The 17,704-nt window shown below is 49.5% G+C and overlaps 1 protein-coding gene across 10 annotated transcripts in view; it reads right to left on the reverse strand.

Annotated features, from left to right (window-relative positions):
• The window catches only part of LOC147057612 (histone-lysine N-methyltransferase EHMT1-like), an 83,361-nt gene that overhangs the window by 36,176 nt on the left and 29,481 nt on the right, over window positions 1–17,704 (reverse strand). For 9 of the 10 annotated variants that reach the window (XR_015065831.1, XR_015065829.1, XR_015065830.1 and 6 more), the window contains 3 exons: window positions 17,227–17,328; window positions 16,959–17,063; window positions 542–696 (listed from right to left, as the gene is read on the reverse strand). Coding sequence is in view for 7 of the 10 variants with exons in the window: in XM_085909672.1 (XP_085765798.1) it covers window positions 542–696; window positions 16,959–17,063; window positions 17,227–17,328 (362 nt within the window). In the remaining 3 variants the exon portion in view is untranslated. The remainder of the gene's footprint in view (window positions 1–541; window positions 697–16,958; window positions 17,064–17,226; window positions 17,329–17,704) is intronic. The other variant, XM_085909675.1, reaches the window with a different exon arrangement.

Consider the following 17,704-nt stretch of genomic DNA (forward strand, 5'->3'; position numbering starts at 1 on the left):
GAAAAAAGGAATACAGTGGAGATTGTAGCCCAGACAGAGTAGGAAGTCCTGTAGTTCTAGTGATCCAGAAAGTGAGAATGTCTCTGGACAATAGCCTGTAGTCTATCGTGCCACCACCATAGTAGACTATGGCTGGCCTGTGCTGCCAGTGGTCCTTCCGGATTGATCCAGAACGCTCAGGTAGATAATAGTCAATATAGGCCAAAAGACCATAGGCAATCGACTGTAATAAAACATGTTGAAAAGCGCACAAAGTACCAAGGCACTGAGAATAGTGTTCACCCTTTGGGGGGGGGGGGGGGGGGTGCCCCCCGGTACCCCAGCAACAGGGGTCCCGACGCTGCCGTGGGTCCCGAAACGGCGGTCGCGAAGGGAAGCGACGAGGGAGGAGAGGCCCGACTTGAGACTCGCTCTCCGGACCTCTGTCGCCAACTCACCGGCTCAATTATTAAAATAATGGTTGAATAATCGATTCATTTTGACAGCTCTTATTCCAGTTATGGTCACGCATAGCCAAGTAAAGCTTTAATAGTATACTCACATTACACATTCGAGATGGTTTTCTCTGGCAGCAACATGAATTGGCAGGTCTCCATGAGCATTGGCAGCATTTTGGTCACAATGTGCATCCAGCAAAGCCTGGGTGATATTAGCACACCCCGACAAAGCTGCCCAATGCAAGCAGACGTTCTGTTCCTATAAAAGAGACAGTATTTACATAATCTGTCCATAGTAACCAAGATAGGAACATAAATGATTCTATAGTTAATAAATATACAACAGGGCTCAAGAGTGTGTGCAGTGTGTTAGCAAATGAAGGCAACTTTTCAGTGTGCATGTAAAAATGTTATTCAGTTGCTCTAATGTGAATGTGTATTTTAATGCTGCGACTATTACTTGGGGAGGAAAAAAATAATGCAAAACTGCACATACAAGGAGGAAGCCAGTCTGTGAGCTGCATCATGTTAAATAGTTCCAGTATAAAGTAAATAAATAAATATCAGCATCTGGGTGTGTACTTTTGCGATTTTCCTAATTTAAAGGCATGACAGACGATCTTTCAGACGGCTCAGACACCAGAGCCTATTTGTCTGTTTTTGATAGATAGATAGATAGATAGATAGATAGATAGATAGATAGATAGATAGATAGATAGATAGATAGATAGATAGATAGATAGATAACAGGACATTCAGGCGATAACAGAACAAATGTCTGCCTTATGTGGATATGTTTTTTTTTCTTTTCCCCTCTCTTTTCTTCTCTTCCTTATTCCTGCTGGTGGACACTATTAAGCCTTCTGACCGAAACTATAACATTGTTTCATCTGCTGAAGTGCATTGTGTACTGACTGTCGTAAAACAACTGTTACTCCACATCTTTGTTTTCCTTGCTCGACGACGGATATCTTGAACAAAACGCAACAGAACTTTCTTCATCATGACATTCATCAGCCTTTTTCACTCAGCAGTCAAGCAGGGAACACAACAACAAAGTCAGAGTGTCCAAAATTTGCTGAATTTTAATCACAATACGCGCATGCGCAGTACTTGGCGCAGTGACGGGACCAAGCATGGATAGATAAAACTTTTTGCCTTTTATTGCAGCTAACACAGCCTTCAAAGGCTGTGCTGGAGAGCGCTTCTGCTGGGCAATGACAGTGAGATCTGGGAGGGCGTGATTGGACTGTCCATAACAAACACCATGCGCAAACATAGTCCATATGTGCACTAGGCTCCTGGACACCCGAGGCTGCAGTTTGATGATCAACTTTGTAGTTGTGTCCTCTAAGTTGCGGCCGCATGTTTTGGACACTTGGGTGAAGAGTGGGGCAGAGCTTTCAAATGATAACCACCTGGTGGTGTGTTGGCTCTGATGGTGGGGGAAGATGCCAGTCTGACCTGGCAGACCCAAACATACTATAAGGGATTGCTGGGAATGTCAGAATCCACTGTCAGAAGTAGTTTCAACTCCCACCTCTGGTATAACTTTGCCCATTTCCGAGGAAGGCGGGTACAGTGAGTCTGAGTGGACTCCATTGTTGAGACAGCCGATCGAAGCTGCCGCCATAAGTAAATGTTTCCTGTCGTGATGGCAATCCCCGAACCCGCTGTTGACCAGCAGTCAGGGATGCTGTAAAGTTAAATAAGAAGTCTTATCAGAACTTTTTGGCCTGTGAGACTCTGCAGGCAGTCGACATGTACCTGGGTTTGGAGTCAGTTAAGTTAAAGTTAACTAGCGCTAGGCTAGACTTCCAGCATGCACATAGCTCCTTGTGTAGACTAGAGCGTCACAGTTTGAATAGTGCTACAGTACACATGAACACACTTTCTACTGAGGTGGCAGATAAATCCAAACGCTCCACCCCGACCGGTATAGCTGATGATATGGTGACTGTTTCAGATAATATTACGTGTGTACCAAATATTTACTATCAAATTCCTACGGTCGTATCGTCCCACCGCGCGAATAAACAATTGAGAGGTGATGTCAGGCCTAGAGAACACAACCTTTTATTTCGTTCAAAACTCCTCTGATAAACACAAACCCTGACCAACCGATTACACTTAAACTTGGTTTTATGAATATTAGATCGCTTCATACAAAAGCGGTTCTCGTTAATGACCTCATCACGGAACATAATCTAAATATATTTGGTCTTTGCGAGACCTGGTTAAAACCTAATGAACTGCTACCGCTTAATGAGGCCTCGCCTCCAAATTTTGTGAGCTCGCATGTGGCGCGTCCTCGAAAAAAGGGTGGGGGTGTTGCCCTCATCTCAAATTCCGATCTTAGATTTACGCCTCGTTCGATTAACATATTTAAAACATTTGAAGTTCTCACTGTCCGATCCACCGCTTTACCGTCATTTTATCTTGCTGTTATTTACCGTCCACCTGGGCCTTACGCTAGCTTCCTGGATGAATTTTCAGAATTCGTGGCTGATCTAGTGACAAACGCGGATAATATAATAATCATGGCCGATTTTAACGTCCACATGAATTTACCGTCAGAGCCACTTACTTCGGCGTTTCAGACTCTAATTGATACGTTTGGTTTTCCGCAAGCCGTACAGGTAGCAACGCATAAGAATGGTAATACCTTAGATTTGGTATTATCCCGAGGACTGGCAACCTCTAATATAACAGTACTGCCTTACACTACTGTTTTGTCTGATCACTACTTAATAAAATTTGAAATTTTAGTTTTTAGTCAAAGACAAGAGAGCAATCAGAATTATAGCAGCCGTAATATTAACTCCATGACTGCGACTGCGCTATCTGGGCGACTGCCACCAGCAACTGCCGTATTGCCCTCATATACCGGCTCTATTGATAATCTTACAAATGAATTCAATGCTACATTGTTAAATGCCATTGATTCTGTGGCGCCGCTACGTCTAAAAACTCGCCGTAGACTGCCTACTCCGTGGTTCACAGATGAAACACGTTCGCTTAAACAATTAAGTAGAAAGCATGAGCGCAAATGGCGTTTAACCAAACTTGAGGTTTTCCATCAGGCATGGCGCGACAGCCTCCTGAAATATAAAGATGCGCTTATCTTAGCAAAAACTCGTTATTTTTCGCAGGTCATTAATCTCAATAAGAACAATCCTAAATATCTATTTGATACGGTGGCAAAGCTAACACTACGCCAGCCAACGCCCGATAGCTCTTTTCACTCGGCTGACGAGTTCATGAAATTTTTTGCTCGAAAGATTGAATCCATTAGGGATGAGATCAAGATGACCATTCCGATCATTCAGTCGGGACCGCCGATTACCGGCGCCGACGATCATGCAATAACCCTTTCAAATTTTAAAAGCGTGTCCCTCGAAAGCCTTACACAATTAGTTAGTGCGGCTAAACAAACAACATGTTTACTTGACCCGCTTCCAACCAAACTATTTAAAGAATTATTTCAAATCTTAGGACCTTCTTCACCTTCATCTTCTTCCGCTTATCCGGGGTCGGGTCGCGGGGGCAGCAGCTTTAGGAGGGACTCCCAGACCTCCCTCTCCCCAGCCACTTCCTCCAGCTCATCCCGGGGGATCCGAAGGCGTTCCCAGGCCAGCCGAGAGACGTAGTCTCTCCAGCGCGTCCTGGGTCGACCCCGGGGTCTCCTACCGGTGGGACATGCCCGGAACACCTCCCCAGGGAGGCGTCCAGGAGGCATCCTGATGAGATGCCCGAGCCACCTCATCTGGCTCCTCTCAACGTGGAGGAGCAGCGGCTCTACTCCGAGTCTCTCCCGGATTACCGAGCTTCTCACCCTATCTCTAAGGGAGAGCCCGGACACCCTGCGGAGGAAACTCATTTCAGCCGCTTGTATCCTGGATCTCAATCTTTCGGTCACGACCCATAGCTCGTGACCATAGGTGAGGGTAGGAGCGTAGATCGACCGGTAAATCGAGAGCTTTGCCATTTGGCTCAGCTCTCTCTTCACCACGACGGACCGGTACAGAGTCCGCATTACTGCCGACGCTGCACCGATCCGCCTGTCGATCTCGCGCTCCCTCCTGCCCTCACTCGTGAACAAGACCCCAAGATACTTGAACTCATCCACTTGGGACAGGATCTCATCCACGATCCGGAGAGGGCATTCCACCCTTTTCCGACCGAGGACCATGGACTCGGATTTGGAGGTGCTGACCCTCATCCCGACCGCTTCACACTCTGCTGCGAACCGCTCCAGTGAGAGCTGGAGATCACGGACTGAAGAAGCCAACAGCACCACGTCATCTGCAAAAAGCAGTGACGCGATGCTGAGGTCCCCAAACCGGACCCCGTCAACGCCTCGGCTGCGCCTAGAAATTCTGTCCATAAAAATTATGAACAGAATCGGTGACAAAGGGCAGCCTTGGCGGAGTCCAACCCTCACTGGGAACGAATCCGACTTACTGCCGGAAATGCGGACCAAACTCTGGCATCGGTGATACAGGTACCGAACCGCCCTTATCAGTTGGCTCGGCACCCCGTACTCCCGAAGCACCCCCCAGAGAACCTCCCGAGGGACACGGTCGAACGCCTTCTCCAAGTCCACAAAACACATGTGGACTGGTTGGGCGAACTCCCATGCACCCTCGAGGATCCTGCCAAGGGTGTAGAGCTGGTCCACTGTTCCACGGCCAGGACGAAAGCCACACTGCTCCTCCTGAATCCGAGGTTCGACCTCCCGACGGATCCTCCTCTCCAGCACCCCTGAATAGGTTCTTATCTTAGGACCGTCCGTTTTAAATATAATTAATCTGTCTATCTCCTCTGGGATAGTGCCAACAGCCTTTAAAACCGCTATTATTAAACCGCTACTTAAGCGACCAAATCTTGACCCGGACTGTCTCAGTAACTATAGGCCAGTTTCAAATCTCCCATTCATAGCAAAACTGCTTGAAAAAGTAGTAGCGCAGCAGCTTATTGATTACATGGTCGCTAATAATCGATATGAATCTGTTCAGTCTGGGTTTAGAGCTAATCATTCCACTGAGACAGCACTTGCTAAAGTGACTAATGATCTCCTCTTAGCTATGGATTCAAATACTTCATCGGTATTGTTACTACTCGATCTTAGTGCTGCCTTCGACACTGTTGACTTCAATATTTTATTAGAGCGTCTTAAAGGTTGTGTTGGTATTTCGGGGTCAGCACTAGGCTGGTTTCATTCGTATCTATCAGACAGGACGCACCGAGTGGTCCATGGCAATGCGTCCTCTGAGCTCTATAAAGTTACGTGTGGTGTCCCACAGGGATCGGTACTAGGACCAATTCTATTTAATATTTATATGACTCCGCTTGGGAACATAATACGTAAATATAATATTAGTTTTCAATGTTACGCGGATGACACCCAATTATATATGCCATTATCAATGACAGATCCGCGGGACTGTTGTAATCTTGAGGCATGCCTTGCGGAGATCAAGCAATGGATGTCTCTCAACTTCCTTCGTCTGAACCCAGATAAAACTGAGATGTTGATAATTGGTCCAGCTCGTTATCAACATTTATTTAAGGAAACCGCTATAACTCTAGATAACCGTACTATCACTCAGAGTGATACTGTAACTAATCTCGGGGTAATATTTGACCAAACGCTCTCCTTTCAAAAGCACATTAAGAATAAAACCAGAATACCATTTTTTCACCTTCGTAATATTGCTAAGATTCGCCCAATCCTCTCGACCGGTGATGCCGAAATTATTATACATGCATTTATTACGTCGCGCCTGGACTACTGTAATGCATTATTCTCTGGTCTTCCCAAGTCCAGCATCAAAAGTCTACAGTTAGTACAAAATGCTGCTGCAAGGCTGCTCTCACGGACAAGAACATTTTATCACATTACCCCAATATTAGCCAATTTACACTGGCTCCCGGTCCATTTAAGATGTGACTTCAAGGTTCTTCTATTAACCTATAAATCATTGCATGGCTTAGCGCCTTCATATCTCGTCGACTTAGTTTTTCCTTATGTTCCGTCTCGTAACCTTCGTTCGCAAAACCCTAGTCTTTTAGTGACACCGAGGGCCAAGAAAATGTCTGCAGGGGCTAGAGCATTTTCTATTCGGGCTCCAGAGCTCTGGAATGCCCTGCCAATTGATATTAGAACTGCTACCTCAGTAGAAACATTTAAGACACGTTTAAAGACGTATTTCTATGATATGGCCTTTAATTAACCTGTAGTAGCCGATTCGGCTGGAGTTTGTTTTTGCTCCCTCTCCCCGACCCCACTCCACCCACCCCTCCCCGGCTGGGGAGGTGGTTAGGTGACACCCAAGCTGACGATGGCTATCTAGATTCTCGTGGACCAATTCAGCATGAGGGAACTGCAGCGGAATACCCTCCTAGAGGACACTGCCAGGACAATCGAAGGCACCTCCGACAGCTCTTCGCTTTGGCCTGGACATCCACTTTTTGATTTCCATATTATGTATTTTATGTGCCCTCTTTGCATCCATTGCAGTCTGGTGATCCTGAAAGGGGGATCCTTCCATCTGTGGTCCCTTCTCAAGGTTTCTCATTTTTCCCCTGGTAGGGGTTTTTGAGTTTTTCCTTGCCCTTTTGGGAGCCTAAGATCAGGGGATGCTTTGAGAATTATTGTCAATTGATTGTCTATGTGAAGCCCTTTGAGACTGCTTGTGATTTAGGGCTATACAAATAAACTTGACTTGACCAGCTGGCCAAGCGGAACGCAGCTTTGGCAGTCGTGGCAAAAACCTGGGCACGAGAAGAGTTTGGCGAAGACATGAAAAATGACTCCAGGAATGCTTCAAGGCTATTCTGATCCACCGTCTGGCGTCTAATGTGGAGGAAGCAGTTCACGTTATCACCAACTAGAGGAATCACATGCCTCAGCCACCCTGGTAAGTTCTATTCAAGGATGCTGGAGAGGGGGGGTCCATCGAGAGGTCGAATCTCAGATTCATGGGGAGAGGTTTTTGTTTTTTTATTCTGGTCATGGAACAGTAGACTAGTTCAACACCCTGAGCAGGGTTCTTGAGGGTGCATGGGAGAGGTGGGCTTCCAACCCCTTGATAAGGGCAGTTTGGTCTATATAAAACCGATATAAGAGTTTGGTCCGCAGGAAATCGAATTTGTTTCCAGTGAGGATTTGACTCTGCCAAGACTGCCCTTTGTCACTGATTCAGTTCATGACCTTTCTGGACAGAATGCCTGGGCACAGCCAAGACGTTCAGGGTATCCGGTTTTGCTGTTGAAATATTTTTGCAGATGATGTGGTACTATTGGCTTCTGCAAGCTGTGATCTCCCCCTCCGTGAGTCGTCACCTTATCGTGGTGGAGGGGTTTGTGTGCCCTTATGATCCATGTTGTCTGGGGCTTCATGCCGCTGGTAGGGTCACCCATGGCAAAAGGGTCCTCCTAGGTGAGGGGCCAGACAAAGCACGGCTCACCCAAGCCACTTATGATAAACGCAAATGGACCTCATTTTTAATCGCCCAGACGCAGGTCACCGGGGCCCCCCTCTGGAGCCAGGCCTGGAGGTGAGGCTCAAAGGTGAGCGCTTGGTTGCCGGGCCTTCGCCCATGGATCTCGGCCAACCATAGCCCGAAAAGAAAACATGGGTCCCCCTTACCATGGGCTCACCACCTGTAGCAGGGGCCAAAGGGGTCAGGTGCAAAGCGAGCTGGGCGGCGGCGAAAGGCGGGGACCTTGGCAGTCCAATCCCCGACTGCAGTGGCTGGCTCTAGGCACATGGAATGTCACCTCTCTGGCTGGAAAGGAGCCCGAGCTGGTGTGTGAGGAGGAAAAGTTACGACTAGAAATAGTCGGACTTGCCTCCACACATAGTTTGGGCTCTGGTACAAGCGCTCTTGAGAGGGGCTGGACTCTCTTCCAGTCTGGAGTATCCCACGGTGAGAGGCGTCGACCAGGTGTGGGAATACTTATTGCCCCCCGGCTGGGCGCCTGAACATTGGGGTTCACCCCGGTGAGCGAGAGGGTAGCCTCCCTCCGCCTTCGGGTGGGGGGAAGGGTCCTGACTGTTGTTTGTGTCTATGCACCAAACGGCAGCTCAGAGTACCCACTCTCCTTCTGGGGAGTCCATCGTTCTACTGGGTGACTTCAATGCTCACGTGGGCAATGACAGTGAGACCTGGAAGGGCGTGATTGGGAGGAACGCCCCGCTCCCCCCAATCTGAACCCGAGCGGTGTTCTATTATTATTATTATTAGTGCTTGACACGAATTTTCTATAATGAACACCATGTTCAAACATAAGGGTGTCCATGTGTGCACTTGGTACCAGGACACCCTAGGTCACGTTTCGAGGATCGACTTTGTAGTCGTGTCATCGGATTTGCGACTGCATGTTTTGGACACTCGGGTGAAGAGAAGGGCGGAGCTGTCAAATGATCACCACCTGGTGGTGAGTTGGCTCTGATGGTGGGGGAAGATGCCGGTCCGACCTGGCAGACCCAAATGCTCTGTGAGGGTCTGCTGGGAACGTCTGGCAGAATCCCCTGTCAGGAAGAGCTTCAACTCCCACCTCCGGCAGAGCTTTTCCCACGTCCTGGGGGAGGCAGGGGACATTGAGTCCGAGTGGACCATGTTTCGCGCCTCCATTGTTGAGGCAGCCAACCGGAGCTGTGGCCGTAAAGTCGTTGGTGCCTGTCGTGGCGGCAATCCCCGAACCCGCTGGTGGACACCGGCGGTAAGGGATGCCGTCAAGCTGAAGGAGTCCTATCGGGCCGTTTTGGCCTGCGGGACTCCGGAGGCAGTTGACAGGTACCGGATGACCAAGTGGAACGCGGCTTCGGCGGTTGCTGAGGCAAAAACCCGGGCGTGGGAGGAGTTCGGCGAGGCCACGGAGAATGACTTCCGGACGGCTTCGAGGAAATTCTGGTCCACCATCCGGCGTCTCAGGGGGGGGAACCAGTGCACAATATACACTGTTTACAGTGGAGACGGTGTGCTGCTGACCTCGACTCGGGACGTCGTGAGTCGGTGGGGAGAATACTTCGAAGACCTCCTCAATTCCACCGGCACGCCTTCCATTGTGGAAGCAGGGCCTGGAGACTCTGAGGCGGACTCTCCAATCTCTGGGGTCGAAGTCACTGAGGTAGTTAAAAAACTCCTTGGTGGCAGGGCCCCGGAGATGGATGAGATCTGCCCAGAGTTCTTAAAGGCTCTGGATGTTGTGGGGCTGTCATGGCTGACACGCCTCTACAACATTGCGTGCACATCAGGGACGGTGCCTCTGGATTGGCAGACTGGGGTGGTGGTTCCCCTCTTTAAGAAGGGGGACCGGAGGGTGTGTTCCAATTACAGGGGAATCACACTCCTCAGCCTCCCTGGTAAGGTCTATTCAGGGGTGCTGTAGAGGAGGGTCCGTTGGGAGGTCGAACCTCGGATTCAGGAGAAGCAGTGTGGCTTTCGTCCTGGCCGTGGAACAGTGGACCAGCTCTACACCCTCGGCAGGATCCTCGAGGGTGCATGGGAGTCCGCCAAACCAGTCCACATGTGTTTTGTGGACTTGGAGAAGGCGTTCGACCGTGTCCCTCGGGACGTTCTGTGGAGGGTGCTTCGGGAGTACGGGGTGCCGAGCCAACTGATAAGTGTGGTTCGGTCCCTTTATCACCGATGCCAGAGTTTGGTCCGCATTTCCGGCAGTAAGTCGGATTCATTCCCAATGAGGGTTGGACTCCGCCAAGGCTGCCCTTTGTCACTGATTCTGTTCATAATTTTTATGGACAGAATTTCTTGGCGCAGCCGAGGCGTTGAGGGGGTCCGGTTTGGGGACCTCAACATTGCGTCTCTGCTTTTTGCAGATGACGGGGTGCTGTTGGCTTCTTCAGGCCGTGATCTCCAGCTCTCATTGGAGCATTTCACAGGCGAGTGTGAAGCGGTCGGGATGAGGGTCAGCACCTCCGAGTTCATGGTCCTCGGTCGGAAAAAGGCGGAATGCCCTCTCCGGATCGGGGATGAGATCCTGCCCCAAGTGGAGGAGTTCAAGTATCTTGGGGTCTTGCTCACGAGTGAGGGCAGGATGGAGCGCGAGATCGACAGGCTGATCGTCGGCAATAATGCAGACTCTGTATTGGTCCCTCATGGTGACGAGAGAGCTGAGCCAAAAGACAAAGCTCTCGATTTACTGGGTGATCTATGCTCCTACCCTCACCTATGGTCACGACCTATGGGTTGTGACCAAAAGAACGAGATCCAGGATACAAGCGGCCGAAATGAGTTTCTTTCGCAGGGTGTCCGGGCTCTCCCTTAGAGATAAGGTGAGGAGCGCGGTCATCCGGGAGAGACTCGGAGTGGAGCTTCTGCTCCTCCACGTTAAGAGGAGCCAGATGAGGTGGCTCGGGCAGCTCATCGGGATGCCTTCTGGACGCCTCCCTGGGGAGGTGTTCTGGGCATGTCTCACCGGTAGGAGACCCCGGGGACGAGCCAGGATGCGCTGGAGAGAGACTATGTCTCTCAGCCGGCCTGGGAACGCCTTGGGATCCCCCGGGATGACCTGGATGAAGTGGCTGGGAAGAGGAAAGTCTGGGAGTCCTTCCCTAAGATGCTGCCCCCGCGACCCGACCCCTCCTTAAGATGCTGCCCCTGCGACCCGACCCTGGATAAGCGGAAGAAGATGGATGGATGGATGGATGGATGGATGGATGGCTGGATGGATGGATGGAAGCTGTTATCTCCAACTGAGTGGAGTGATTCGCAGTAGAGTGAACCAGTTGGGATGAAAAGTAGCACCTCCAAATCTGAGACCAGGATGCCTTGTCCGGGTTGGGGATTAGATCCTGCCCCAAGTGGAGAGATCTTGGTGTCTTGTTCACGAGTGAGGCCAAGATGGAGCGGAAAATTGACAAGCAGATCTTGCGGTTTCTTTGCATTAGAGCCGCGACTGCAATTTACACCCGCGGCGAAGAGCTGCGTTGCGTCTCTGGAAATCTCCACCCACTAGACCATAAGATCAAGGGGGTTCACGCGATCAAGAGTTGAGTTTACACAATAACAACCATGTAAAGAAGAGCTATTTGTGAATAGCCATCCTTTTGTTCATATTGATATGCTTTTGGAACATCATTTGCGCGACTTTGGCTCTTCTACCATGAGTAAGTATGTTTTGTGTTTATATAGTGTTATTTTGTTTAATTTATTTTTAAGTTCATGTTAAATTTATTTCGAGCTGTGTTTTTACATTTTAAATGTTCGACTCATGTAGATATGATATATGTTTTCATGAATTTAAAGAAAAATAAAAGTTCGCAGAATTTTTTTTTTGTTTTGTTTTAATATATCGGATCTACCTTATACGCCGACAGATGATTTCTTGTCTGAGCTGTGTAAATTCTTCACCCAAGCGGCATCCGATAGAAATAGAAGGCTTGGGGAACGCTAATGAACGATGGCCACGTTCTGGTGACGTACTGCAGCAAGTGTGAATTGACTCCTCGACTCCATTTTTTTCTATTTCTTGCGGCATTCCGAAGAAGACCACAGCCATTCCACACCCAGTAGGAAATAGGCATTACCCTCACCTATGGTCATGAGCTCTGAGTCATGGCCAAAAGGACAAGATCTCGGATACAAGTTGCCAAGATGAGTTTCCTGTGCATGTCTCTCCCTTACAGATAATCTCAATCATCCAGGAGGGACACTCAGTTGAGCAGCTGCGCCTCTGCATTGAGGGTAAACTGATGAAGTTTCGGGGGGGATCTTCTTACGATGCCCCCCTGGATATCTCCCGAGTGACACACTTAACTTGCTGTCACATCCATGAGCTTCTGTACTGTTGAGAATGTAATTGACAGTTAACAAAACCACGCCCCCAAACAGTTGAGGTCCATCAAGCTCCTATCCGGTAAATAGATTTACACTAACATTGATCCATATATTTTCTGTCAGCAGCCATAAAACATGATATGCTAACCTGTGTTTTCAAGCGAGCGAACTGGATATTTCTGCCTCCATCTTAGCTACACCCCCAAAATGATGCCACATTGTTCCCAAACTCTAAAGGGAAGAGTTAATGAGGCAATGCTTCACTATCTAGTTAGAAAGAGTTACCAACTCAGCAGTAAAAGAGCTGATTGAGCTAGAAGGCTTTGCTGGTTGTATTTGAGATATTTGTCATTTGGTTTTCTCAGACTAATCTTGTAGCTTCAAGATGGCGGCGCGTGCACACGCAGCGGCCTCTCTCCGTCCCAACCGATCGGTGTTTTGTTCATCTAATAAGTGTTTGTCAGACAGTTTTATGTGTTTGTCTGATCGTACCATGTTGCGCTACAAGTACAGCAGGCAGGTTCTGCTCGACATCGGCGAAAGCGAGTTTTGCGGCGTTTCGGACTTTGATACGGGGACATTAAAGTCTCTGGGACTGCTCTGGCCTGAATCATCGCCGGACTCGTCTGCTACTCCTTCCCCGGACAAGCAGCGTCGGAAGCGGTGTGCGAGAAGGCAGAAGAGGGGAAAGCGCGCAGGCGTCCGGGCCAGGCTAGCGGCGAACCCAACTCGCCCGGCCGTGCCTTCCATTCTTCTGGCGAATGTCCGGTCGCTGGACAACAAGATGGATTACATTCGTCTGCTGAGATCCACGAACCGGGCAGTGAGCAACTGCTGCGTGTTCGTGTTCACTGAAACTTGGCTGAATGTCAACATTCCGGACTCTGCTGTGCAACTGGAGCGGCTGGCGTGCTTTCGAGCGGACCGGGCAATTGAAGAAGGAGGGAAATCGCGTGGAGGTATATGTGTCTACATCCGCGACGAATGGTGCCGGGACTCTGTAGTGGTATGCAGGCACTGCTCGCCACTGGCGGAGTTTGTGATCGTTAAGTGCCGTCCTTTTTACCTACCAAGGGAGTTTGCTGCGATTCTGCTTGTCGCGGTCTACATCCCGCCTTCCAACGTTGGAAGTGACAGGATCACGGCCCTTAATGAACTGTATCGGGCTGTCAGTGATCAGCAGACGGCGCACCCTGACGGTCTCATCATCTTCGCTGGTGATTTTAATCATGCTGACCTGAAGTCTGTCTTTCCAAAGCTTCACCAGCATGTTACTTTTCCAACGCGTGGTGGCAGCTTCCTGGACTTGGTCTACACTGCACATATAGGAGCTTTCAAGGCCACCCCCCCTCCCCAAAATCGGACTTTCTGACCACGTCACCGTTCTGCTTACCCCCGCGTACAGACAGAGAGTGAGAACTTCCAGGCCGGTTCGCAAACGTGTTAGGGTGTGGCCTGAGGGGGCCTCTGATGCTCTTCGGGACTGCTTTGGCACTACAGACTGGGAAATGTTTAAGCAGGCAGCCACTTGCGACAATCGGACGGACATTGAGGAGTATGCTGACTCTGTGACCTCTTACATCGCTAAGTGCATTGATGATGTGACCCTCACAAAGTACGTCGTCACTCGGGCTAACTGGAAGCCATGGCTGACAGGGGCTGTCCTTGGGCTCCTGAGGGCCAGAGACAAAGCCTACAGGGCTGGGGATGCAGCGAGCGTGAGATCAGCAAGGGCGAAACTGTCCCGGGGCATCAAGGATGCCAAAAAGGCGTTCTCTTCCAAGAAGACTGCTCACTTCAAAGACAGCAAGGATGCTCGGAGCCTGTGGCGAGGCATACAGACAATCACGGGCTACAAGCCCGCGCCGCAGAGCTGTGAGGGCGACGTCCCTCTGCTCAATGAACTGAACCGCTTCTTTGCTCGCTTCGACGCTCAGAATGACACTTGCCCGCTGAAGACCCCTCCCCATCCGGACGAGCAGCCTCTGTGCCTCTCTGCCGTTAGCGTGAGGAGGACGCTTGCTGCTATCAACACCCGTAAGGTGGCGGGCCCGGACAACATCCCGGGACGGGCGCTGAAGGACTGCGCTGAGGAGCTGATGGATGTCTTCACGGACATCTTTAACATTTCCCTGCGGCAGGCTGTCGTCCCGTCTTGCTTCAAGGCTGCCACCATCATACCTGTGCCGAAAAATCCTGCTCCCTCCTGCTTCAATGACTACCGCCCTGTGGCACTGACCCCCATCGTCATGAAATGCTTTGAGAGGCTGGTCTTGGCGCACGTCAGATCTGTTCTTCCCCCCACCGTGGACCCCTTCCAGTTTGCCTTCCGACCCAATCGGTCCTCTGAGGATGCCATCTGCTCTGCCCTCCACTCTGCCCTCACCCACCTGGAGAACAGGGACTCGTATGTGAGATTGCTGTTTGTGGACTTCAGTTGTGCATTCAACACCATTGTTCCACAGCGTCTCATTTGCAAACTTGTCAAGATGGGCCTCAGTACCTCCCTTTGCAACTGGCTACTGGACTTCCTCTGTCAGAGGCCTCAAGTAGTGCGTGTGGGCGACAGTGTCTCCGGCAGCATCACGCTGAGCACGGGGGCCCCTCAAGGCTGCGTGCTCAGTCCGCTGCTCTTCACCCTGCTGACGCATGACTGCACTGCGACCTACGGCAGCAACCGCGTGCTGAAATATGCCGACGACACGACTGTGGTGGGTCTGATCACCGGTGGCGACGAGACTCACTACAGATCGGAGGTCGACCTTTTGGCCGCTTGGTGCAGGGACAACAACCTTCTGCTGAACGTCAACAAGACCAAGGAGATTATCATTGACTTCCGGAAGGGTCACGCCCACCACCTGCCGCTGACCGTCGACGGAGCTGTGGTGGAGAGAGTGAGTAGCACCAGATTCCTGGGGGTGCACATCAGTGAGGACCTCTCCTGGACCACCAACACTGCGTCGCTGGCGAAGAAGGCCCAGCGCCTCCTGTACTTTCTGCGGAAACTCAGGCGGGCAAGTGCTCCTCCCGCCGTCATGACCACATTCTACCGTGGCACCATTGAGAGCGTCCTCTCCAGCTGCATCGCTGTGTGGGGTGGTGGCTGCTCTGAGTACAACATGAAGGCCCTGCAGCACATAGTGACCACTGCGAGTAAAATCATCGGGGCTCCACTCCCCTCCCTGAAGGAAGTTTACGCCTCCCGTCTCACCCGCAAAGCGGCTGCGATTGTGTGTGATGAGAGTCACCCCGCTCACTCTTTGTTTGTACTTCTGCCCTCTAGGAAGAGATACAGATGCCTGCGCTCCCGCACCACCAGACTCAGGGACAGCTTCGTGCTCCAAGCTGTCCGGATCCTGAATTCCCTCCCCCCTCTGCTACATGACGTCCTGTTCTTTTGCGCTATGATCTGGCTGTCTGCTATTAGCGCGCTTGCTCCATTTTGCTGCTCTTATTTGTCTATTTATTTATTTATTGTTTATTATTTGGGTTATTTGCTTATTACTTATTTGTTGCTTTTGTCTGTTCGTTTTTACTCTTTGTGCTGTTTGATGTGAGTGTTGTGTACTGTCTAGTCACCGTGGGACGGTGGGAAACGTAATTTTGATCTCTTTATGTGCCTGGCATGTGAAGAAATTGACAATAAAGCGGACTTTGACTTTGACCTGGAAGCTTTTCCCTCAATACTTGTAAAATAAGCTTTTCTGTATATTTTAATGTTAAGAATAATTCTTTCCACTGCGTATTATACCATTTGTCTCAATCTAGAAGCACTTGAATTGGTCCACAAACATTCCATTACATAATCTGGTATGTTCCTATCATTGTAAAGTCCCAATGATCATCGTCTGGGTGTAGTGAAATTTGTCCTCTGCATTTAACCCATCCCCATGTGATTTTGATCCATCCCCTGGGGGAGAGGGGAGCAGTGAGCAGCAGCGGTGCCGCACTCGGGAATCATTTGGTGATCTAACCCCCCAATTCCAACTCTTAATGCTGAGTAGGGAGGCAATGGGTCCCAATATCATAGTCTTTGGTATGATGGTTTGAACCCATAACCTTCCAGTCTCAGGACGGACACTCTACCACTAGGCCACTGAGCTGGTAAGTGTCCAGAAAAAAAGTCAGACCAAGAAGAGTCAACTGAGGAGGGGTGGGGCTTCCGTAAAAGGTCAACTGTGCCTAGATCTTGAACGCTAAATGAAGGCAAGGTTTCATTGAGACTCACAATTTCACATAAAAGGGGAAAAAAAATGTAAAAACCCAAAAATTATATCCCATTTGTGTTTATGTATTGTTTGGAATAAGTCATAGTTCACTGTAAGTTAAGTCAAGTCAAGTTTTTATATAGCCCTAAATCACAAGCAGTCTCAAAGGGCTCTGTCCTCTGCATTTAACCCATCCCCATGTGATTTTGATCCATCCCCTGGGGGAGAGGGGAGCAGTGAGCAGCAGCGGCGCCGCGCTCGGGAATCATTTTTGGTGATCTAACCCCCCAATTCCAACCCTTAATGCTGAGTGCCAAGCAGGGAGGCAATGGGTTCCATTTTTATAGTCTTTGGTATGACCCGGCCGGGGTTTGAACCCACAACCTTCCAGTCTCAGGGCGGACACTCTACTACTAGGCCACTGAGCTGGTTGTAAGCTGGTTACAAGTTATTTGTTATATGACAAATGTGGAAAAACTACAAAGATAAACACTGTCCAAAATTACCTTATCTCTGATGTTAATGTCTGCCCCGTTTTCGAGCAACAGGTAGAATACCTTCTTGTGCTTGTGCTCAATTGCCCAGGTGATGGGTGTCCATCCTCCATCATCCTGTTCAAGCACAAGTTACACTATGAATGTAAAACTGAACAGATTCATACTCATACAATTACTTGATTTCATTATCATTGGGATGGATAGACGATAGCATGCAGAGCTGAGTATTTTAAGTGGTTTTTGGGAGCTGTTATTAAATGTAGTACAATTTGTCTACCTGACAGTTGATAAACTTGGATGACCTGGTGAGCAGATGTTGCACAATGCCATAATGTCCCAGTTTAGAAGCCAGATGCAGACAGGTGAAACCCATTACATCCTGATGTAAGATACGAATAAACAAAATGGGACAACTAAAAGGATATTTCCTCACATTAAAGACAATTCATTGAAAATGGTGTCAAAAATATAAATCACTCACTCTCACTCTTCCTCTCTCTCCCTCCTTCCCCCTTCCTCCCTCACACTCTCACTTTCTCTCCCTCTCCGTCTCGCACACTCTCTCCCTCTCAACTCTCTTTTCCTCCCTCTCGCCTAAACCTCTTGCGCTCTCTCCCTCTCTGTTTCCCCCTCTCCCCGCCCCCAACTGAAAGACCATTTCCTCACATTAAAGAAAAATTGAAAATAGTGACAATATCCCGTATTTTCCGGACTATAAGGCGCACCGAAAAACCAAAAATTTTCTCAAAAGGCGA

Source organism: Syngnathus leptorhynchus, chromosome 4 (assembly GCF_054491065.1).
Source record: "Syngnathus leptorhynchus isolate UIUO chromosome 4, UIUO_Slep, whole genome shotgun sequence".
Lineage (NCBI taxonomy): Eukaryota > Metazoa > Chordata > Actinopteri > Syngnathiformes > Syngnathidae > Syngnathus > Syngnathus leptorhynchus.